The sequence below is a fragment of the Panicum hallii genome, chromosome 3 (assembly GCF_002211085.1).
Source record: "Panicum hallii strain FIL2 chromosome 3, PHallii_v3.1, whole genome shotgun sequence".
Classification (NCBI taxonomy): domain Eukaryota; kingdom Viridiplantae; phylum Streptophyta; class Magnoliopsida; order Poales; family Poaceae; genus Panicum; species Panicum hallii.
Genome location: NC_038044.1, coordinates 3,983,369 through 4,007,749, shown reverse-complemented (window position 1 = coordinate 4,007,749; position 24,381 = coordinate 3,983,369). Strand labels below are relative to the sequence as shown.

Below are 24,381 nucleotides of genomic sequence, written 5' to 3'. Positions count from 1 at the left end.
CTGGTAATCACCGGCTACGGCAACCAGGACATCTTGCTGTTCAAGGACGAAATGAAAAGCATCTTCAAGATGAGCGATATCGGCTTGCTGTCTTACTACCTCGGCATCGAGGTGAGTCAGGGACCCTCCGGGATCAATCTTTGTCAAGCAGCCTACGCCGAAAAGCTCCTGGAGCGCAACGGCCTGCTGGGCTGCAATCCAGCAGCAACACCCATGGAGCCTCGTCTCAAGATGGGGAGGGAGAGCTCCACACCGGAGGTCAACGCCACGGAGTACAGGCGGATCATAGGAGGGCTCCGGTATTTGATCCACACAAGGCCGGACCTCGCCTTCTCTGTTGGCTTCCTCAGCAGGTTCATGGAGAAACCGCATGAGGAGCACCTAGTCGCCGTGAAGCGAATACTTCGATATGTCGCTGGAACGCGCGACCACGGGCTGCGCTATACACGAGGAGATGGCGAGCTGGCCAAGCTGATCGGCTACAGCGACGCCGACCTCGCTGGCGACATCGACCAGCGCAAGAGCACCACCGGCATCGTCTTCTTCCTCGGCAGCAACCCGATCACCTGGCAGTCCTCCAAGCAGAAGGTCGTGGCGCTCTCCTCCTGCGAGGCAGAGTACATCGCGGCGGCCAATGCAGCTTGCCAAGGCGTCTGGCTTGCTCGGCTGCTGGGCGACTTCACTGGCTCAGAAGTTGCAGCACCAGAGCTCAAGGTGGACAACATGTCCGCCATCTCACTCAGTAAGAATCCCGTTTACCATGATCGCTCCAAACACATAGACACTCGTTACCACTACATCAGGGAGTGCATCGACGGGAATCGCATTGTCATCGGGCACGTCTCCACGGAGAAGCAGCTCGCTGACATGCTCACCAAGGCGCTTGGGCGCGTGCGCTTCCAGGAGCTGCGCGCACAGATTGGCGTCGGCAACATCGCAGGTGACTCGGTCAAGGCTTAGGGGGGAGAAATGTTGGAGCTTAACCCTGTGATCGAGTCGGACTTGTAAATAGCTAGTTAGTTGTTTGGTTAGTCTGTTAGCGTATCCATCGCGAGCCTGACGCACGCTGTGTTCGTGCGGGGATCGTGTGCGTTTTTTCCGCTCGCTAGGAGCTCTGCTCGGCAGTACGTGAGTCGTGGGATGGCACGGCTGGTAGTGGTGTGTGTGCCGCGCATGTAGGCAGAATCACTGCCATGATTAGCTGTAGGTTTTCTATATAAAGCAATGAAATCAACACAGAAAAGCTGGCCGTTTACGCAGCACCAAAACACCTAGAGTTCATCGTGTTCTTGAGTGCTAGTTCCTGAGCTCGCCGGCGATCGGATTCCCGGCGAACTCCAACAACTGAACCCAAAAGCCAAGGAAGATGATAGATAGGCAACATTGCTAGTAGAACCCAGATTACTGACAACCAGTTGGGCTAACTGAACCCAAAAGCCAAGGAAGATGATAGAAGGCAACATTGCTAGTAGAACCCAGATTACTGGCATAGTGTATCGGTTTTGTTGCTGAGATTTGCAGGATTAATACTGAGATAGGTTAACATAGGGAATGATAAAAGGCTTGTCTGAATGGTTGAGCAACTTTCTGGAAACGATTCAGTAGAAAAGAGATTTCTGAACCTGGGAATGCTTTGGTTGTGTGTGAAATATGAAATGAGTCATTTGAAATAATGCCCTTTTTGCAGCAAGTATGATCATGGTAAATTATGTCTGTTGACAACCAAACCAGCCCCTGAATCCCTGATAGCTAGGAAATTGCCTGGTGGTTGCAAAGCTGAAGATTCAACACTCTGTCGTATTGTGATCCACTGCACAGGATAAGCCGCTGAAGGGTGAACGAACGGGGTGCCGACCCCACACGCCGGCGACGAAATACGTGGCGGCACCCAGAAGGATAACTAGAACGTACTACGGCCGCAGCAACCGCCGGCAGTTACTATGGCTGCGGCGACCGCCGCCAGTGCCATCGCCTGCGCTGACGAGGTCAGGGAGGAGACCAAGGCCGCGCATAACTCCGATAAACGGCGCGCAGCTGTGGGAGGGGATGGGAGCTAGGACATGAGCGTGGGATTTGTGGGTAGGATGCGGGCATGCGGCGTCGCCCATCCGATGGGCTGGCGGGCGGGGAGCACCACGGCGGCGGCGGCGGCGGCGGCGGACGGCCAGGAGGAGATGCATCCGAACCAGGGGTATTTGTGAAAAAAATCGGATCGCGATTATTAACAGCGATCCTATTCAGAAGATTATTTATAATATCCTATGGACTATCTGAAAATATTTGGATCGCGACTATTAATCGCGATCCGATCCGGGAGCACTTTATAAAGGTTAGGAGGCTATATATAAATATTCGGATCACGACTATTAATCGTGATCCAAACTAGGGATCTATTTGTAAATTTCTTCGGGGCTGTTTGCAAATATTATTATGTGCCGACGACATGGCAGCCGGTTGCCGCCGCCGGCCTCCGGTAGCCCCGCTACGGTGCTTCCTGCGCTCCCTCCGTCGAGTTCCTCTCGATCCCCTCGCGTGCCTACGCTGACTCTGCCCAGGCCACGCTACGGAAGACGTACGGATCAAGCTCGCCGGTCGCCACCGCCATGTCCAAGTCCAAGCCTCCTGCGGGTCAAGCTCGCGGATGCCATGTCCAAGTCCAAGCTTCCCTGTGCAGAATTGAGGTGGACATGATGGAAGGTAGAATAATTTGGAAATCAAAGGACATGTCTATGCGATTTCGAAGCTCGGGAAAGGAAATAAAATCGCCTGCTCCGGCCGCCTTCGTCGCCATAGTTAATCCCCTTGCCCTTCTCTCCCGGAGCCGACAGGCTCAGGCGCTCAGCCACTGATAAATCGTTAACGAGTATCATTGCGAAATCTCAGCTGCCTTCAAGATGTTTGATGGAATGCGCATACATCACTGATGAATCTCCAGGCTGGGCCATGGCTGATACCTCAAGAGTTAAAGATCAACGCGCAACGTGGCACGCATAGCGAATAAAACAAGATGGTTGTTTCTCACATCTTGGTTTGCTGCCGATTTGGTCTGTCCTGCTGCGTCTTTATTGGGATTTACTTGGGAAAGGTACCAAGCTAACCAAGGAGACTGACGTGGATTATCTGACACTCTGAACAATGGTTGAGAACAATATTCAGAGTTTGTTCAGAATGCTCCATGTGGATTCAGAGTTTTAGAGTCTAGTGATTCAGCTACTGGGAGCCTGCAACGTTGAGGATCCTGGTGATGGTAGTAAAGGGGAACACTCAGATCGAGGAGCAGATTCGCAGAAAGAAAAATCAGTTAAATGCTCACCATCTGCGCACAACTCGCAATTTAGGATATCATGGTAATCACAATAATAGTTCAATATAATGAACAGTCCAGTGTGCAAAGCATGCGCTTCTTATGTAGGTGTATGATCGATTTTCATGTCAATATATAGTAGTGAGTGGAAGCCGAATCGTGATAATTTTTTTAAAAACCAAATTGTGATAATTAAGTTTCTACTTTAAAGCTAAATATGTATGTTAGAGGCTAAAAGTAAAACAATGGTGTTGTCAGGATCTATATGGGCCGTTTGAAATGTGCGTTCCTGTTCAGTTCTTGCAGGTTGTCATCTATCAGAAGCCTCGCAGCATGTACAGCAAGATTCGGGTGGTGGCCAGATCCATGATCAGAGACCATTACATGTTGAGGTACATTAAGACTATGGAGATGCTGATCGACAAGCTTGCAGTTGCCGAGGACGATGATGGCGAAGACACCGACAACCAGTTGGGCTAGCTGAACCCCAAAGCCAAGGAAAATGACCGGTTGGCAGCATTGCCGGTGTATGTCAGGAGAAATGGTCTACTTTATGGGTTGAGAGTAGAACCCAGATTAGTGGAATAGTCTAGTGGTAGCGACAACAGAAAGATCTGGTGTTTGAGTTTTGTTGCTGAGATTTTCAGGAATACTGTACTGCAGGATTTCTACTGAGATAGTTTATCCTAGGAAGTGATACAGGCTTCTCTGAATGCTTGGCCAACATTTTGGAAATAATTCAGTAGAAAAGAGATCCCTGAACTTGTGGAATGCTTTGGTTGTGTGTCCCTGATGTGTGAAATGGCAAACTAGTCATCTGAATTGAAATGATGCCCCCTTTTGCAACAGGTATAATGATGCTAAATTATGTCTCTTAGACACGTCTGCTACGAAATCCTTTGGAAGCTACGAAATGGCCTGCTAGTTGCAATGCAGATTCATCGCTGCGGCATCCTGTGATCCTCCAGACTGCACAGGAAGGATCATCTGCTCGGCAGTGAACGGGGCGCCGACCGCACACGCCGGTGAAGAAACGCATCGCGGCACCCGGAAAGATAACTAGCACGTGGTACCACGGCCGCAGATACCGCCGCCAGTGCCATCGCCTGGCGCTGATGAGGTCGATCGGGAGGAGACCAAGGCCAAGCTGCCGCGCCCAACCTCGACGAACGGTGGCGCCCAGCTACGGGAGAGGATGAGTGCTGGTACTTGAGCGGGGGATTTTTTAGTACGATGCGGTGTCGCCCTTCCTACGGGGCTGGCAGTCGGGAGCATGGCGACGGCGACGGCGGACGGCCGGCGGACGGATGGGAGGACGAGCATATGCATATCCGAATCAGGTGTATTGGTGCAAATAATCGTCGCGATCCAAACCAGGGGTCAATTTGTAAAATACCGGGTGCTATATGCAAATAAATGGATCGAGACTATTAACCGCGATCCAATTCAGGAGGCATTTTTTAAATTGTAGGGGTCTAAATATAAATATTCGGATCGCAATTACTAATCGTGATCCAAATCAGGGACGTATTTGTAAATTCGCGGGGGTGCTTTTGTACATATTCTGCGCCGGCGATATGGCAGCCGTCTGGCGGGGTACGTCGCGCTGCCGCCGGAGATCTCCGGTAGCCCAGCCATCGTGCTTCTCGCGTTCCGCTCCGTCGGGTCCCGAACGGCTGAACTGAACGAACGGGTCGGGGGGTTTAGTAACCGCACGCCCAATCAAATCTTGGCGCGCGCGGGGGCTTGACGCTCCAACGAGGATGCCGCCGCCACCGCGGCCCTTCCCCGCCCCCGCGGCGACGGTGTCTCCCCCGCGCCCGGCGTGGAACACGAACCGCAACCTGGTGGTGACCCATCCGCTGCTCTCCCTCCTCGAGCGCTGCGCGTCCTTCCGCCGCCTCCTCCAGCTCCAGGCGCTGCTCATCGTTTCCGGTCTCGCCGCGCACCGCTTCCCCGCCTCCCGCCTCCTCGCCTTCTGCGCGCTCTCCGACCCGCCGCGCCCCGCCCACGCCGCCGCCGTCCTCGCCCAGTGCGCCGAGGGCCCCAATGCCTACATGCTCGCCACCATGATGCGCGGCTTCCTCCGCGCCGGCCTCCCTGCCCGCGCGTTCGCCCTCTTCCGCCGCGTGCTTTGCGACTGCCTCCCCGCCGACGCGCGCACTTTTGTCTTCGCCATCAAAGCAGCCTGCTCCTCCTCCGCCGCCTCGTCCCCCGGTGAGGCCGTCCACTGCGTCGCCCTGAAGCGAGGGTTCCTCTGCCAGAGCGTGCTCGTGGGGAACGCGCTCGTGCACCTGTACGCCAGCAGCATGTCATTTCGTGACGCGCGGAAGGTGTTCAACGAAATGCCCGACCGGGACGTCGTCTCGTGGACGACGCTGATTGACGGACACGCGCGCGCTGGGCTGCCCGACGAGGCGTGGCGGGTGTTCTGCAGGATGGTGGTATCGGAGGGCATGTGGCCGAACAGGGTGACACTGGTCGCCGCAGCCTCGGCAGTTGCGCAGATGGGGCTACTGGGTCTGGGGAGGACGGTGCATCGTTGTGTTGCTGAGAGTGGTGTTGGCACGAGCGTTAACTTGGACAATGCGCTGGTTGATATGTTTGGGAAGTGTGGGTGTTTGGCCTCTGCGAAGGAAGTTTTCGACAGAATGGCGGACAAGGATGTGTACACTTGGACGAGCATGGTCAGTGCCTATGCCAAGTGTGGTGATTTGGAGAGTGCGGTGCAGCTGTTCGAGGAAATGCCTAGGAGGAACACGGTTTCTTGGAGTTGCATGATTGCAGCTTACTCGCAGGCAAATCAACCGGACGAAGCCATCAGGATGTTCAACGACATGATTGCAGCAGGAATGGAGCCGATTGATGCCACTCTTGTGAGTGTTTTGTCGGCATGTGCTCAGTTGGGTTGCTTGGATCTTGGTAGTTGGCTATATCAGACTTACATTGCCACTCATAAGGTTAGGCTTACAGTGAATCTAGGCAATGCATTCATCGATATGTTTGCAAAATGCGGAGATGTGGGTGCAGCATCAAGATTATTTGACGGCATGGAAGAGAGAAATTTAGTAAGTTGGAACTCGGTGATCATAGCCCATGCCTTTCATGGTCAGTCTGAAGAAGCTCTTCATCTCTTTCAGCAGTTGAAAGAAACTGGTATTTTGCCTGATGAGATCACATATATTGGGGTACTTTCTGCGTGCAGTCATAGTGGTTTAGTTTCTGAAGGGCAGCGCCATTTCAAAGAAATGAAGGCGGTTTATGGGATTGAACCCAGGGCTGAACATTATGCTTGCATGATTGATCTTTTGGGTAAAGTTGGGCTTGTAGAAGAGGCATTTGAAATTGCAACAAGTATGCCAATTGGAGCTGATGTGGCTGGTTGGGGTGCTCTTTTAAACGCATGCAGAATGCATGGTAAAGTTGAGATTGGTGAATGTGCTGCAGCTAAGCTTGCTAAGCTAGATTCTTCTGACAGTGGAATCTATGTACTTATGAGCCAAATATATGCAAGTAAAAGCAAATGGGACCAGGTGAAGATGCTGAGGACAGTGATGAGAGATAGAGGCGTAAAGAAGAATCCCGGATGTAGTTCTATCGAAGTGGATGGAAAGTTTCATGAGTTTCTGGCAGCAGATGTTTCACATGTCCACTCAGAAGATATATATGCTGCACTGAAGAATATCTACATTCATTTAAAAACAGAGGGTTATATTCCTCCTGCTTGATGTGTCTGCTGAGACTTTGCTCCCATGTTCATTCACCTCGTAATTGGTTTTGACTGTAGAAAGAAAAGGAGAAGGTAGAAGCAGACAGGATTTTATATAATTTAATGATCAGCTTACCAATGAACATATTTTCTTTGACATTGTACTGTTTTGCACTCGGTTCATGCATAGTGGCCTGAAAGTCAGATGAGTTCATACTGTTAAAGCTTTAAAAGAAGCAGAGTATACGGGTTGAGACAGCAGAGTAGTCCATATCTGATGAACAATCACTGTTACTGTTACACAAAAATCCGGATTTCAGTCAAATGTGTGGCATGTGGAACAGATTGTGTGCTTCTAATGAACTCAACTGAAATCTGACTGTTCTTTCTCATCAACTAACTGTGTAAGTCCTCTCGTGGCTTCATTTTATGTTTATATCTATATCATTTTAATTAATATGTTTTTGTCATGTATATGATTTAGTTATGTTACGATTTGGCTATAGGTGTGAATCGCATGCTATGGAGCTTTTCTTAGGTGGAGTTTCTCCCTTTCAGATGTCCTAGTTGCCGCATCAGCAGAATGCCTTCGTATATATGATTCAGGTTAGATGCATCAGAGTTTTTTTTTTGGAGGAAAATCAGAGTTTCTTCTGTTAAATTAATCTGTGAAGTCATACAAATGGTGGTAGTATGGTACCATATGTCCACTTTTTGAAATTTATCAAAAATATGCAGCAAAATGCATCCACTGGAATTCTGAAGTGCATATTCTAGTTACCACTGGAGTAGAAAAACATAGGGTGTGTTTATGTCTAGAAGGCACGCCTTGTCGCCTTAAAAAACTACCAGCTCTAATGGAGTCATGTAATATCTTCTATACTCCCTGGGACATATGGAAATTCTAGTTACCACTGGAGTAGAAAAACATAGGGTGTGTTTATGTCTAGAAGGCACGCCTTGTCGCCTTAAAAAACTACAAGCTCTAATGGAGTCATGTAATATCTTCTATACTCCCTGAGGCGTATGGAAAGTATGAGATTACCAGTCAATTAGCTCTGGTCCTAGTCCAAGATATGCTCATCTGAACTTATCTGTTTTGTGCCCATCTAAACAATACATGCAACATGGCAAATCTAGAGTCATAGGATCACAAAACAAACCCAAATAATCCTTTGGTAAATCTAGAAACCAGAGCTGTGTTTTGCTTGTGGCTTAACTCATCTTACGTCGCCGGCACCTGACTGTCGTGTAGACCGCAGAATTAGACTCACGGTACTGTGCTGACTGATTGATGCTGACCATGTGTCTAAGCATGCATCAGCGTCATGCCTCCATCTTCTCTGAGACTTTGACCATTAGATGCATGATCAATTGTGTAATCCTATTGCGGTATAGTTGGTTATGGTAGGGTAAGCTCGTTCATTCCAGCAATAAATGCATAACTAATAAGCTGTTCGCTCTGCGTGCTATAATACCTACTGTACTATAAGATTGTACTACCACTTGAAGGCCTATCCAAATTCATCAAAGATGGGCAACTGAGAAACCACCTAACTTTCGTGGCGACCGGCAGCCTAATATGGCATAAACGCCAACCTAATTGAATGCCACCTTTGCGGTGATTCATACATATCCACCGGGCACACCGTGGCGCCACATGCCACTGTTTGCCATAGTATTTCGACAGCCCATGGGTGCAATTACATGTCACTGTGGTCAGTTCAACTCGGACATGCTCGCTGTTGTCACTATTTGTCTTCTGTTGTGTAAGGGACCACAAATAAAGTTAAAATGATGCAGGTTAGGACAAATCAAGTGTGCAGTTTTTCAGAAATTCTTGAAAACTTGTAGGCAAATGAAGGCACGGTCTACACTCATGCAAAATTCTAGGTACAAAATTACAGGAACAAACTCAATTCAGAAGAAGATAAAAAGACCCTGGTTGCATTGCACACATTGCCATGCATTTGCAGTGTCACCAGGCAGTAGGAGATCAGCATGGGGAGTTGTTTCTTTCTGCACTTCCTGCTGGCTGCTGGCGGTTGTAGTAGTGAGTGGTGCTCAGCAGCAGTAGCTAGCTTTGCTTTACACCTTGCACTTGCATCCATGGCCATGATCCTAGGATCCCTGATCCCTTCTTGTGACCACCAGCACTCAGGCACCTGTAGCACCACTCAGGCGCTTATTCACTCCAGCCAGCACCTAACCCCATCTGTTTCGGGCATAGGAGACAGGGGAAAGGGAATAGAACGTACGTACGCGCGTGCTCATTTGCTCGACCACGGATCTATCCAGTAGGTGCGGCATTCATACCACGCGCGCGCCCAAAATCTACCGCCTCCTCCCAACAGTTTTACGCTAGCTCTCGAGCGGCACTGGCAGTCAAGGCCACCAGCCTTCTTCAATGGGGATTGGTGAGGAAGCGCAAGGCGTGCAAAAGGACGACACATTCACTGTCTGATTGCCGCCTCAGTTTCATTGAAGCTTGCTGTTGCAGCAGCAGTGCAGCAGCTAACAGTGTGTACTGACTGTGACTGACGTACGCGTGTATATGAATGAACACATCCAGTCTCTAGCTAGCGAGCTGCTACCACATCGATCTGTCGCCATTACTAGTAATTGACTGACTGCTCGGCGCATTTACATGGGTTTTACTTGCAACTGGCATCTCATCGTTTTATGCTTAACATGATTAGCATGCTGCTTATATTAGCCAGTCATGCCCCAGCTGGTACTAACCCATTGCACCAGTGCTACTCTACTAGGGTTTTGCTTTCTACGATCATCTGCTGGCGGTGGCGTCGGCGCGCCTAGTGGAGGAGGCTCAGGGTCTCCAGCGGCTTGATGGCGGCGTCGAGCCTCCGGTGCGCCGGCCGCGCCGGCGCCGCCCGCGGCGTGGCTGGCGCCAGTGGCTGCACGAACTTGCAGTTGGGGCAGGAGGGGGAGGACTTGCAGAGCATGACGAGGAGGTGGCAGTTGGCGCACGGCACGGCCACCATGTTGTTGCCTCCGGAGCTAACGGCGCCGGCGGCGGGCCTCCTGGTACGCTCGGCGTCCTCGTCGGGAGCGGCGATGACGCCGGCGCCGGTGTCGACGATGGCGGCCGCGGAGATGTTGAGGTCGAGGTTCACGCTCTGCTCCCGCGGCCTGACCCAGCTCTTCCTCAGCGTCTTCCTGTTGAGGTAATACATCCGCCCCGACTGCATGCCCAAAAAGAAAGAAAATTCACAATCGTACGAAGCTGCTAGCATCAAAAGGCATACAAGTATGCAATGATGAGGCAATCATGGCAGCCCCATATTCATTCATTCATTCATTCATGCATGCATCCATCCATTCAATCCATTCATTCATCTTTTTGGACCATGATCTCGCGGGTTTCAGAAATGGTAGTGGCAGCTATAGCTGCCACAGGGGCACGCACGTTGCATGCGTCGCCGCCATTGGCCATGTGGGTGCAGTTGTTGCCTAGCTAGTTGCCCCCCTCAGCTCGACGTCGCGTCGGTTTTCACGCACACGCCACGTCGGCGGCAGGACACTTCTTCTAGGAATAGGAGTAGGAGTAGTAGCGCGCACTAGCGCTATACCAATTATATTGCTAGACTGTTACGGTTTAGCTTTGGGCACCGACACGTGCCGCCGGCATCGGCATGTTAGAGAGAGATCACAGTAGTTTTTTATTTAGCTATATACTGGGGAAACATGGACTATGGATAGAACGACAGAGCTAGCATGGTATGCGATGCAACTGGAGGGAAAAAAAACATGGCTGCCGTAGAGAGGGGGAGTTCTAGCGATCACTCACTTGGAGGTCGAGGCACTGCTCCCAATCGAGGGGCAGCGGGTCGTTTAGCTGCAGCTCCAGGCTCGCTGGCGGCTGCTGGGGCTCCTCCCAGCCGGTGCCGGCGGCGTGGTGCTTCCTCTTCTTCCTGGAGGTGCCGTCGGACTCGGACGACGAGCTCCGGGCGGCCGGAGCGGGGGCGAAGGCCGGCCACGCCGGGGCGAGCGACAGCTCCGGCTGCAGCTCCATCCTCTTCCTCAGGCTCAGGGGGCTCTCGGTTTCCTGCTGGTGGTGGAATTTCTTCACCCGGAGGAACTCGGTGGTCATGATCGTGGCTGCTGGCCGATGGCAGCGCCACCACGCCGCTCTATTTATACGCGGCTCCAGGAAGAGCAAGGGGAGGATCGGAGGAGGAACGAGTGAGCCTAGGGAGGGAGCCGCTGCTGCTGCCTGGTGGTTTTGATTGATGGGGTCATGCTCAGCTGACGGAGCTCATGCAGGGGAGGGCGTGGGCACTAAAGAAGGGCGGGAGGGGTTCTTGAATGGCCTTCATCCAACCCAGCCCGCATTAACGTGAGGGGAGGGGAGGGCAGGCCGGCCGGGCATTGAAGGTGACAAGTAGAGCTAGAGTGACCTTAAATGACGCAAATCTCTCCACCACCTCCCCTCCCCCATTTAATAAGGAGGGCCTTGCCTTGCTCTACATGCCCGGACGACTGTACACGTCATAACGCCGCAGCGCAGCCCAGCCCAGGAGAGCAGCCACACAATCTAGCCGTGCCATGGCCTCGCGTTGCTTGCCTTGTAAGAGAAGCCGGCCGCTGCGGTGTAGGCTGGCCGGTAGGATTTGAAGAGGATCGGCAGCAGCAGCTGCTGCCTGGGCTGGCCTGGCCTGGCCTGGGGGCAACAGCAGCAGCTGCTGTAACTTGAGGTGATGTTGGTGGTTCGCCTGTTCAGAAGTTGGGCAGGGAGGTGTAACTGACCCAGCCGGTTCGGCAGTCAGTGCAGGGGGTTGAACCGGAGTTAAGGGGAGGGAGGGTATGTAGCAGCGGGACCTTCTTGCAGATCGACTGATGATCGAAAAGAGATCGTTACCTTGATCTTGAACGAATTCAGATGAACATACCACTTGGAAGGCACATGTCATTGCTATATATCCATCTGCTTGCAACACCCACACCCACACAATGGTATTGGTATCTGCTGCCGCCAACTCGCCGTTCAGACCACACGACACAGAATGCAACAACCCACAGTCTGTGTGAGGCGAGGCCGCTAGGAAACAACAGTGCACGGATTAGTGCACGTACGCAGCTAGGCGGCGGCCAGCTCCCGTCCAATGGGGAAACCAGAAACTGGTGATGCACGTCCAACGGTTGGAGCTAGCTGCAGTGCTTCCAAGGCCATCCACCACCTATTGCTCCTCCCTCCTCCCTCCCTGCCGCTGCTGCTGATAGTGTACACTAACAATCCAACAGCAGAGCTGCATGTCAGGCCGGCCGGGGTGTAGTAAAGTGATGGCGATGCGTGTGATCTTGTACAAGATAGTATAGGAGTTGATGCAACCAGCAGCTGCTCCATAGATTCATGGCCGGCCATGGCCATGGAGGAGGCATGCATGGAAGCCACACACACAGACACTCCACTGGAGGAGAGTGAAGGAAACCCACAAGGCATGCACTTGGCAGAGCGTACCGTCCGCCGTGTCATATTAAATCGGCCATCCTTGTACCCTCTGACCACCATCATACTTGCATACCTACGCCATTAACTCCGCCGTAATCATGAACTGCTTCCTTGTGCTTGTGGGTGCGCATTCATGCCTTCTATTTTATTCATCCGTTTCCACCACCCAGCTGAGCTGAGAGCTCCATTTCTTCTTCAATCTTCATGAGCAACAAGAAAGCGCCCCCCCCCCCCCGCCCCGCGCGCAGTAAATAGGGCGAGGAGGGGAATAAATAGGGCTTGTTGGGCCTTCTCCTCCTCCTCCTCCTCCTCCCTGCACACCAGTGCCAACCGCAGCAATAAATAACGGCGCCTCTCCATGGTTGTTGGGGGCGTGCATGAATCCATTCAAGCTCCATCTTTCCCTATTAATTCCCCTTCTTCCTGACGCCCCTCCGTCCTCTTCATTTGATTTGACCCTGTCTGTTCTTCTTCCGTCGTCTGTTACACAGGAGTAAATACTTCAGGTTTATTAGGGTAATAAGTTAAGTGCGTGCGATCAAAGTGTTTTGATGAGAGATGCGATCGAGGACCAGCTAGCTAACATGGGTTCTTTCATGGCCTACCCCTGTGATGGCGCGCTTAACGTTTCGCAATCAATTTAGACATGATTGCTGTGATTAAGAATCAATGCGCGGCACGTGAGTATTGCTCATGAGTTGTCGTCCTCTGCTGGTCCCTTCAATTTGCGCAGCTTCTTCTTGGTTTTCAATTGTTCGTGGGTTTTTGTTAATGTTAGCTGTTGCTTATTAGAGGCCTTGTGAAACAAATTGATTAGCTTCCATGGAGGTTCTCCCTTCCCTTCGAGGAGTGCTGGACCCACTACTTCTATATAGGCATGCCTTACTTCTAATATCCAGACCTCTGTACCTACCTGCATGTACATTTTCACTTTGGAGACCATACTGAGATGGGCATTTAGTTAGGTGCTGATGTTTATGATTGTTTTGTTTTCTCTTCTATGGATAAGAATTAGATACGCATTATATAACATTATCATTTCTAGTAGGCAACAAAATAATTGCAGAGTCATCTAGCTAAATGGTGACTTTCTAAATACTACAATATGTGCTACATTCATGAGGCAGGTAGTAAGATGATCATATATAGGCGTAATAAGTAGTAACAATTTTGGCCTTTGAAAAACAGAAACCATTCACATGTCTGTGACATCTGCTAGTATGGGTTGATATTTGATGAACATTTTAATGGGAGCAGAGTTTCTGAACCTATACGCGTAGCATTCACTGGTATATGTATTGTTCTTCCCTGCTGAATATCCTTACAGATTTATTTCAGGGTCTAAATTGTTGATGAACCCATCTCCTGGTCAAGGCGCGTACTCATAAATTCTGTCTGGGCAGTTGGCTTGCTCTGCATCAGTTATTAGCATATTAACCATGCCTCTGAAGTGACCACGAGACATGGGCTCTGCAACACATAAATCTCTGAAGGTATGTCCAGAGATCATTTAAACGGCTGGCCAGTTAAATTTCCTTGACAGTTGACATGTCATCTCCATTTCCAAGCAGCGGCGAATCCAACAGCCAAGTGAGGAGGGGCTCATCTCCCTTCTCTTCTTCTTCCTCCCCTCTTCTTCTTCAATCTTTGTTCCCAAAAAATAGAGGAAGAGCTTAGGGGGATATCCATTGACTCTGGAGAAGTAGGGGGTTTAATCCCCCCTAGCCCCCCTTAAATCCGCCCCTGTTTCCAAGGGGTTCATCCTAATCTCGGACCATCGTGTTACAGCTTACCCAACCTGCCAGTGACACCACACACACCATCGTCCACGGGACACGCAGGAGCTTCGCGCATCTATATATCCTTGTTCAAGAGTCAAGACAGCAACTCCACGACCAGAAACCAAGCTGCTGGCGTCCTTATCACCAGCACAACACAATCTATTTTCCCGGCGCATGATTTTTCCATGCAGGCCGCCTGGCGATCTGATCCCGAGCACATCGACGATCCAAAGACGCTCGAGTTGGTTGCAAGCTCCGATCCGAAGCTCTCATGCATGCATGGTCCCTGATGAGTGAGCCCCCGTGTGCGATGGATGCCTGACGAGGAGTACGAGCGTGTTTGCTGCGCAATTCAAAGAGCCTGCCGATGTTGGTGGAGCGCCGGACCCCCATTCCGGCGGGGCAATGAATGGGGTGAATGGACGGACTGGTGGAGAGGGGGGGTACTTGGTCTTAAAGTGACGCCAGCGACCTCGCGTTGACAGGACGCCCGCGCATGTGGCTCCTCTGACGACGAACCTTCTCTGCCTGCCGTGGATTCAGGGGGTGTCGATCCGGCTGGGTCCTGTTGCTCCTGTGGTGCCACGAGGAGTTCTTCATCTGGGACTGCGACAAGAATTGATCGAGAGCTCCCGCTGCTTTCTTTTTTCTCTCTCCCAGGTATGTAGTGATAACTCACTGTTATGATAAGATAATGAATCTTTTTTTGGTGTAATAATCATGCATTGTGATAGTATAATGTTAACTTCTTATTAGGTACATAATAATAGTATTTTCCATGTTTTATAAGTATAATAATGAGATTTTAGACTTATATATTGTGAAGCCGCCGGACACTATGACAGATTAATTTTTTGATTCGCAGTGTCGGTTATGGTCACCTCCCTATGGCTATGGCACACTAGGAGGCACTAGGGTGTGTGCTGATCTACTGCTGGAGATTGGTTGCATGACCCGTCACTCCGAGCGGTCGGTGCAAGTACAGGGGGAACTTGATCATCCTGCACTCTAGTGGTCGCCGAGCACCATTTGAGACTGTTGAAACGTGAACGCATCATGAGTTGTTGTTTTTTCTCAATTTGTAGCATTATTTCTCCTTCTATAATCTTGATGAGCCTCTAGTCTAATCTTCATATTGTACTTGCTGTCGGTGTTGGACTGCAAGGCCATCAAGAAAACACTTTCCAGAATACACTGGACCTTTTTGTACCATCTTTTGCACTTGTTTCCTTGGTGCCCTTTCGTTGCTGTTGGAAAGATCACTCAAATGTCAAATCAACAGGAACGTGGAGGATAGTCTCCGCATGCTGGCGTTCAATGGTCATCAAGACAGTTAATTTGTGACGACGACTGCCGACACCCGTCTTTTGCTTCTCCTTTCGTTGTGCACTGGTCTTTGATCAGGGTCAGTAGTGTCGATCCATGGACTGCAATCATGCATTGATCGATATTCTTTCTCATAATAAGGCCTGCACAGCGCTTGAATACAGTGAGTATCAAAGAGACGTGTCGGGGATTGGAACAGTTAGTTGATGATAACGCTGATCACGTCGGGTCTGGTATTGCGTACCGTCCTACGCATTATGAATTTATGATTAGGGTCATACCAGATGCCGCAGTTAACCCAAGATCCCATGACTCTGACCTCTCCCAATAAATTTCGATCTGCATAGATTTTATTAGATCTGCTAGCATCGGCAACTAATTGTTTCATTAGATCTGCTTATTTACATGATTCTTTGCTAACTTTGGAACTGTTCTTTTTTCCTCCTGTGGCTCGAAAAGAACTTGCTTTCAACTAATCTATCCAAAAGTACAGAGTTTGAAAGGCCAACATGCATGATGTAAAAAAAAAAACAGGGTTCAACAGAAAAGAGTTTTCTTTATCTCAGTTTACGCTAAACGACTAATTAAATTCATAGGTACAAATTCAGATGGAGATAGATGGCAATCAATCCAATGTACACCTTTTCATCAGTTCCTGCAATTTACTACCGTACCCAGTCAAAAAAATAAAATAAAAACATGTACTGCAGGAATTGATGTGCTGTGAACTATACTTGTGCTGCTCTCGGCTGGATTGCATGTAAAGATCGATGAACATTTAATCTGCCCAACCTGTCCAAAGATCCTCCTGTGAGCTTATTTATAGTGTCATGGACGGCAGCCCCGTGATGGTCGTCTGAGATGTGAGGTCATGCCCTTGGTGCATTGATACGTATCTGGCTCCAGTCCTGAGATTGGTCAGGAACTCAGGATTCAGGAGCCCTTTTTTTTTCTTCTAGGAGGAGAAGCTAGGTACGTATATGTCAGGAGTAGCTTCGGTATGTAGTGGTCTTGCCGTACAAGCCGGGTGTACGTACGTGTATACGTCAGTAGCGTCACCCTAGCTGGACTGCTGATGAACAAGTGAACACAAAGTCAACGACCTAGCTAGCTAGCCTCTTGGCCTTTATTTGGCATTTGATTCCATCTTGGACATATTTCAGGTGGAATTGCCATGATTTACCTTAGACCTTGGTTCTTGTACCCTTTTTTTTAACGAACTAGGTAGGAGTGCCGCCGATTTTATTAAAAAGAAGAAACAACATCCAGACTTGCCACCACAACAAACAACAACGACACCACCACCGGCCAACATGGCCGCACAACTCCTCTCGAACTCGTCTCAAACAACAACCGGTTAGATTGAGACATCAATACGGTTGCGCAACTCAACTCGACTCCATACAAAACAAACTACCACGCCGTGCCACCACTACCCAAGAAGAAGCCGACAAACAGCCCACCTCGCGAGTGTCGTCGTCCCCGACGATGTTCCACGCCAATCAGCCGCTGCCATGCAGAACTGGCCGCTGCAGTCCGCTGCAAACCAAGTAGCCACCACGACTCCTCCATCATGACGTCATCGTCTTCACATCACGCACACGATTGCCGATCTCCCAACTCTGGCGGTACGTTGGCAGAAGTCAGTAGAGGAGCCCACCGCACCACACCGAAAGAGCCACCGCCATGCAGGACCCCTCGCCGAAGTGCCGCTGCCGCATCATGCACACCAAACATCCGAAACACCGCGTTGGATCCTGGAACTCCGAGACAACTCCTCGCCCAAGTTGGATTGGGACATCGACCCAGACCTTAACTCAAACGCGTGAGGGTCTCGCCACATCCACCGCCGCACACCACTCCTCGACACCACCTTAAAGCGCACAAGGGCCTCGCCACTCCCGCCACTAGACTCTCCAAGGATCCGGGCTTGCTTCGCCGTCAAGGATGATATAGTACCACCGAGCCACTCCAAAACCTCACCTTCGTTGTGCCACCGCTGTAATCTCCGCTACACCACCTGCGCGGACAGAAAGCCTCCAGAGACATGGCACATCCCCGCTGCCTAGATCGGATTGGGACATCGACCCAGACCTCAACTCACTCTGCCCGATCGGATTGGTCGTCGACCAGAGCCTTTGCACACCCTGCCCGGTCGGATTGGGTCCTCGACGCGAGCCGCACGAACACAAGCAACATTTTTCTTATTTATAGGAGGAAGAAAGGAAGAGACGAGGTAGCACACCCTGTCGTGCCGCCATCCGGATTAGCCTGGCATCGCCTTCAAAACGGTCACGTCACCGAAGGCGCCGCCGACGCCAGCCCAAGATGGGTTGGGTTTTCACCCGCAACATCTAGCACGGGGTGGAGAGGTGCAAAAGGATGCCTCCAACGAGGGAGCGGCGTCAGACGTCGCCGTCCAAGCTTTCGCCAGCACCTCGGCCAAGCCCCGGAGGAACGGTAGCAGTCCTGATCGCGGCCGGCAAGAGTGGTGCAGGTGACCAAAGCGGGTGTCCCTGTCGCCACCTGGCGCCATTGTGCACAACACGGGCGTCGCGCGCGCTGCCGCCACATGTGCCGTTGCTCCCGGGCTGTGTGCGCCACCGCCGCGGCCGCCATCGCAGTGATCGAGCCGAGCGCCTCCGTGCCGCACGCCGCCGCTGCGGCTACCATGGCTGTGGGCGCCGCCATCGTGGCAACCGACGCAGCGGCCGAGACTCGGGCGTTGCTGTGCCGCACGCCGCTGTCGTGGCCGCCTCCAAAGGAGGCCACCGCAGCCAGGCCATGGGCTCGCCCGCCGCCGCCGAGGCCGAAGGCGGCCAATGCCGGAACCAGCCCGGATGGCCGATGGAGAATGGGCCTGACCCATCAGCACCCGGATCCGGCTTCTACAAGAGCGGATCTGGCCGCCGGGCATATCCAGGGCGCGAGGAGGAAGGAAGATCGGAGGGGATGAAAGAATGGAGAGAGAGATGGGGAACGAGGGGGAATGAGTGAGAAGACGACGGTCCCGCCGCCGCCGGAGCTGCTCGCCGGAAGTTCGGCGGCGGCGGCGGCGGCGGCGGTGTCGGGGTAGGGCAGCGCGACGGGGAAGCCGCCCGAGCCGCCCCGGAAGACGACGCGGGGGGCTTTTTTTCTACTCCTCGGTTTTTTTACCTTGCAACATCCTTTAAAAAAATGCTAAAAAAACCAAAATTGCACGTGGCTGATCGGTGTAGTGTAGGGGGTCGTTGAAATAGATGAATAATGGGTCGGATCGATCAGCAAGAAATTGCGCCGAGCGAGAGCAGTGTAGTAGTACGTGCGCGCATTCAACCGATGGGAAGAAGCCGTAGTAGCTCGGCCCTGACGCAATTCAATTCATCCGCTGCTGCCTTCCTGCCCGTCCGCCTGCCAACATTGAACTCGATCGATCTCGCCCGCCGTGTCAGTGTTCATAGATGCGTCGTCCTACCACCACCCCGTAACACTTGACCTCTTCTTCATTTCACCTGATCCTGCTGCTGCTGCTGCTACACTGAACCAGCACGCACTCGATCGATCACACGCCTAGCTAGCTAGGCCTCTAGCTAGAGATGCAGGACTGGTGGTCTGGACCTGGTGATCGTTTTGCCATGGATGCAAGAAATTTAGTGCACTGATCAAGTTCACTTCGATTCAACTTTACCAAGATTTCTGATAAGTTTACAAAATGGGATCTGATGTGGATATTTTTTTCTTAATTTTGAATTTTTTTTATTCTAACTGTACTGGTTCAACTAGATTTAACGAAACCTTGAATCAAAATGCTGAAATGCACAATGACGAGAAGGGGGTAAAAAAAATATGAGAGACGACCAAAGAAACAGACTTCGTTTGATGGCTGGCCTGATATCTCCCGGTCAATGGGCCTCGTGGGCTTGATCCGGTTAGCTAGTGGGCTGTCCGATGCCGATGCAATCATCCATGTGGATGGTACGGGCTTGATCCATCTCGTCATCTTTCTTTTTTTCTTGAAAAAAAAACTTGTGCTGTCAGCATACTATCTACGAGTAGCTATTTTTACATTCGTGCCAAAGTTAAATAGTTTTACGAGTATACTAGGACTTTAGGGCGCTCAAGTGACAAGAATCTCCTGTCACGCAGGCTACACAGCACATTTACTAGGAGTAATTATATATATGACTGGGGCGTCTCCATCTTTTGTTTTCCCTTTTCTTTAACGAAAAAGTCTTTGGCATTTCTCCTTCCTCTTCAAGGGAAGGCAACTTGTTGCAGCGCCGTGATGATTCATTAACTTAGACACGACAGCGAGGAGCGACTCTCTTGCATTGACCGAATTAATATGAAGTGCACGCGTATATAGGTCATTAAGTCTAGCCTAACTGTGTCATGTTCGACACGACATGCCGCAGGTGATCAGGACTCATGACCCCCGCAGGCCGGCCGGGTGATCAGGACTCGTCGCGGAACGCTCGCGGCTGCTTCTTCCTGCCTTGCTTGCTTGCCTGCCCAACACAAGATGTCTATGATTGTCACGTACGGAAAGAGAGCACGAAATTTTGTCATAGATCCTCGTAAAACATGAATGTTCAATCCGAACAAGGTTAGTATATGCACAGGTATGTTCCTAGCTAACAAGCTAAAGTTTGGTGTGCGTGTATGTGCGCATCTGAGTACTGGAGAGAGAAAAGGATCTCTCCTAGTAGTAACCTTTTACCCGACAAGCAAACAAAGATGATTTAGCTAATATAAACTGCTATACGGATGGAAATATGCAACAGCGGAACGGGACGGGGGGGTGGTGTTGGAAGCTCAACATCGTTAATGCAACGATACTTTGTATTTAACTTCTGCAGCTATCATCCTTAACACACTCAACAATACATATTGAACGATGCATGCGATACTCATCTAGCCAGGCTGGTAGCTAAGTACTAGTCATATCCAACCATAAAACTAACGTTATGGGTCAAATTTGCAATACGTTAGTAGATGACTTGTATGCTATATATGTAGTCTATGAAGTGCAAATAGGTTATGTGAAGTATTTTTCCTATCTAAAATATTGGTGATACGTATATTAAGGGTGGTAAAGAATTATGGTCTTTATATATTTTTAGCTTAAAATTATATAAAATAAGAGCTCAGTCTTTAAATTATTTAGGCTAAAATTTGAGGTCTTTTACCACATCTACGTATATATATTTTGATATATTTTCCCATGCATAGTATAAGGTGTCTAGTCGACCCCTATTTAAAATTTCTGATTCCGCCGCTGAAAATATGGGGAAAAAAATGTATGCAACAGAATCTTGTACCTTTCAAAGGTACGTATATTTTGCTTTCTTTGTGTTTCAAGTGAAGCCAAGGAGGGTTTGAAAGGAAAGAGAAGGCGTGAGGAAAATGCCAGGCCGTAGGACTGGTACGGCGGCTAGTGGCTAGGGTGATGGGCACTGAAGTTGTGTGCATCTTGTTAGCAAGTATAGGGAGGAGGTTGGGAGGTAGCTGTCAATGTCGGCGGAAAAAGTCATTGGAGATCCGTCGAGACAACGAAGCTCCTTTGCCTTCTTGCGTTGTGGCCGCCCGGATCCAAGGAAAAGCGATGGCTTGATGCGTAGATGTGCAGTACGTGTACTGTTTCTTCTTGCAATAATGAGGTGTCTTCTAGAAGTAACTGCGCTATCTTCTTGTGAATTCTACACTTCGGCTATAGAGGTGTGCTGTTTTGAGTTATGTTTAAACTTTTAATACCAGTAGATCTATTTTGAATATTTTGATTGTTTGGCTTATAGAAGTTGTATACTTAAAAACCACCCCTGAAAAATAGTAATTTTTTTTTTGCCTTTGTCCCTCCATGCACATTTATATTACTGATTCAAATCAAAATACTTTGATTGGAGAACACCGGTTTCCTTCTGCCGAGAGCTGGGAATCAACCAGCAGCTACAAACATTAATCTGGCTTTGGCATCAGTTATCGCTCCATCCTATATAAGAAATAAGAAAAAGGAAAATAGAGAATAAAAGAAAATGGTAGCTATCCATCTCCATCGGGGAATAATGAATGGATTGTTGCGGCCGTACCGTACTCCTGCGCAACCGCCGCTGCCGAGTGTGACGTGTGAACACGGTCGGGCCTCGTCGCGTCGCCTCCATCTCATCCACTTAGCCGCGACAACGGCTGCTGCAGAGAGCCGCCGCACACCGCTGAAACCTACAGCTACAATACAAGGCAGCGACATGAATGTACTGCCTTTTAAATTTACGATAAGTTCTGCACAAGCAACTGCGATTTGAGATAACGTCTACACAGTTATCAGACTGAATGTCCGATTAGTCTTTGGATTTCAAAATTCAAAACCATTTATAAACAACCATTTTGAACTATGCAAAACGAGTCTAAGTAGTTCTACAAACGGAGGGTTTAAAGGCACTTTTTCTCAAAGCTTTAGCGTTAAGTTTTACTGGCCTCAATTATTAAAAGAAAAAAACACACCAGATGGATAGATGACTCCCTCCTTCCATGTGCTCTCCTCATCTATCCCGCCCCTACGCCCTGTACTCCGATCCTGTGCCGGCACCACCATCCTAGCTCTGTATGCTCCCCGTCACAACCAATCCCACAGTATTAATGCCACTAGCTACCATCATCATCTCGCCCTGGATATGCTGGTCGATCTCATTGGCTAGGACGATCGAATTCATTTCGCTTTCCCATCACGTGCATAAATAACATGCACTACTAGGAAAACGATTTTTAGAGATGGGTAAAAATATATTTCTAGACATGGGCGCGCGATACATCTCAGTTGTCGCTGCTACAAATAGAGACGGGTAACGCGGCCACCCCTAAAAACCTATTTCTAGGGGCGGGTGAGGGCCTCACGCCGCGACCTACTCCTACAGATCGAATAAAAAGCAAAAAGTCACCAGCAATAGCTGCTCCGAGCCTCCCGGCGCTGCCGCGGCTCCACACCGGCCGCCACTGCTCCCCGCGCCGGCGCACGTGCTGCCTCCGCGCCTCACACCGGGCCGCCCCGCCGCTACCGCAGCCCCGCGCGCGGCCGCTACTGCTCCCCGCGCCAGTGCACGTGCCGCCGCCACTGCTCCCACGCGCCCTCTCCGCCGCCTCCTCTCGGAGCAGCGTCCGAGACCACGCCTTCAACGCGGTGGTGAGGCGGGCCCGAAGCGATCCCTGGACGGCGGCAAGGTGGGCTCGGAGCGCAGCGACTTCGTCAGCGGCGGCACGAAGCGCCGCGGCGAGCGCGGCCTGCGCCATGGCGCGCTCGGCAGGCAAGGGCATTGGAGCAGGCGTGCCGCAGGGCGCGGAACCTGACGGGGCCCAAGCAGGCCGGCGCGCGCGGCAGGCAAGGGCGGGCGGAGAAGCAGCAGGGGATAGCGGCGCGGCAGGCAGGCGCGGGCGGAGAAGCAGCAGGGGACAGCAGCGCGGCAGAGCGGGTAGGAGGCGGCAGAGATAAGGAAGAGAGAGAGAGAGAGGCCGAGAGAAGATGGGGGCGAAAGAAGAGATAAGGACTAGAGAAAGGTGGGGAAGAGATGGAGCGGCGGCACGGCGGGGCTGGGACTGACGATTCTCGCCTGACTTGCTCCAGCCAATGGCCTCGCAGCTTTGCCCAGCACGCAGATCGCCACCACCTGCTGGATAGGACACCGTCCTAGCCTCCATTTTCAGGCATCACCCACCCCCACCTGCCCCTACAAATAATTTTTTATTATTATAAAATTTTGTTTAAATGAAAACATATAGCAAAACACATTAAAAAGGTGAAATTTTTACCATTAGCCTATTGTGACATATAGAACTTAAAAAATATAAAAACCATATTTCAACGTATATAATGGTTAACAGTGTGAAACCATAATGTATAACTCACCCACACTACTATCTCATACAACTCAAGGCTCACTTTATGGTTTCCACACTCATAATCACTATATACACTGAAATATGCTTTTAATATTTTTTTTTAGTTTTGTAGATCACAATAGGCTTATGGTACAAATTTCACTTTTTTGATGTGTTTTTATATTTTTTTGAATTAAATAATTTTTGGAATAAATTTAAAAATTATTTGTAGGGGCAGGTGAGGGGGTGACCCGCCCCTGCAAATGCCCTTTGCAGGGGCGGGTCACCCCCTCACCCACCTCTGAAAATAGGTCTATTTTTAGGGGTGGGTGAGGGGGTGATCCGCCACTGCAAATAGCATTTTCAGGGCCGGGTCGGTTGCTATAATAAATCCGTTGTATTTGTAGCAATAGGTTATATTTTGACTTGCCCTGTGAAAAAAATGGAGACGTCGCTACGAATGTATTTTATAGCGATGCACACTAGTTAAGATTGTCCATTCCTTTCCTCCAGAGTTGGAGGGTCCGGTAGTTGAGTTTGATCCTCACGTACGCCAACAAATGACGTTAAACTCAGGCTTAGGAATGGCAAAACGGCCAACAAATATCTAGAAAATTCAGATAAATTGATCAAACGTGTCAATTATTTATCAAACATTGAGTTTGATAAATATCAAGTAGTAGTGGGGTGTCTGTGGTCAACTTTTGCTCAAAATTTTTTTCTCCTGATGCAATTGAAGTTTAGAATAACCAACTACATACGTCCTAATAAATGGAGGAAGACCTTGCTCGCTGGCCAGGTAATAATAACTGACCATGGTCAATTACTCGGTCGATCATCGACACAATCCCTAGCTTGTTGTCAAAGCAAATAATTAAAAGGAAGAAAAATGGAATCATCAAAAGTTTGATTAGTTGGGGCACGAAAGAAACTACCCTTGACTAAA

At 50.2% G+C, this 24,381-nt stretch overlaps 2 protein-coding genes across 6 annotated transcripts; one reads left to right on the top strand and one right to left on the bottom strand.

The window, feature by feature from the left end:
* The first annotated feature begins 4,922 nt into the window (after window positions 1-4,922).
* On the top strand, window positions 4,923-15,502 carry LOC112884187 (pentatricopeptide repeat-containing protein At2g22410, mitochondrial-like). Of its 5 annotated transcripts, none has more exons than XM_025949548.1 (6): window positions 4,923-7,417; window positions 7,520-7,619; window positions 9,782-10,198; window positions 13,822-13,976; window positions 14,055-14,924; window positions 15,130-15,502. In XM_025949548.1, the coding sequence occupies exon 1, from the start codon at window positions 5,068-5,070 to the stop codon at window positions 7,030-7,032; it is 1,965 nt and encodes a 654-aa protein (XP_025805333.1). In that variant the 5' UTR covers window positions 4,923-5,067; the 3' UTR covers window positions 7,033-7,417; window positions 7,520-7,619; window positions 9,782-10,198; window positions 13,822-13,976; window positions 14,055-14,924; window positions 15,130-15,502. The 5 variants fall into 5 exon arrangements, with proteins under 5 accessions (XP_025805333.1, XP_025805334.1, XP_025805331.1 ...); XM_025949549.1 differs by having other exon boundaries at window positions 13,811-13,976; window positions 14,808-14,924; XM_025949546.1 differs by having other exon boundaries at window positions 13,811-13,976.
* On the bottom strand, window positions 9,478-11,290 carry LOC112884188. Its single transcript, XM_025949551.1, has 2 exons — window positions 10,822-11,290; window positions 9,478-10,216 (listed from the first exon to the last, which is right to left on the bottom strand). The coding sequence occupies exons 1-2, from the start codon at window positions 11,122-11,124 to the stop codon at window positions 9,827-9,829; spliced, it is 693 nt and encodes a 230-aa protein (XP_025805336.1). The 5' UTR covers window positions 11,125-11,290; the 3' UTR covers window positions 9,478-9,826.
* Window positions 15,503-24,381: the final 8,879 nt, after the last annotated feature.

What these genes read in the sequence shown, in the direction of transcription:
- LOC112884188 (XM_025949551.1), bottom strand. Translation starts at nt 11,124, where the DNA reads ATGACCACCGAGTTCCTCCGGGTGAAGAAATTCCACCACCAGCAGGAA. An exon ending in AGCAGTGCCTCGACCTCCAA is followed by an intron (nt 10,217 to 10,821) that starts GTGAGTGATCGC and finishes TTGGGCATGCAG; the next exon opens with TCGGGGCGGATGTATTACCT.
- LOC112884187 (XM_025949550.1), top strand. Translation starts at nt 5,068, where the DNA reads ATGCCGCCGCCACCGCGGCCCTTCCCCGCCCCCGCGGCGACGGTGTCT.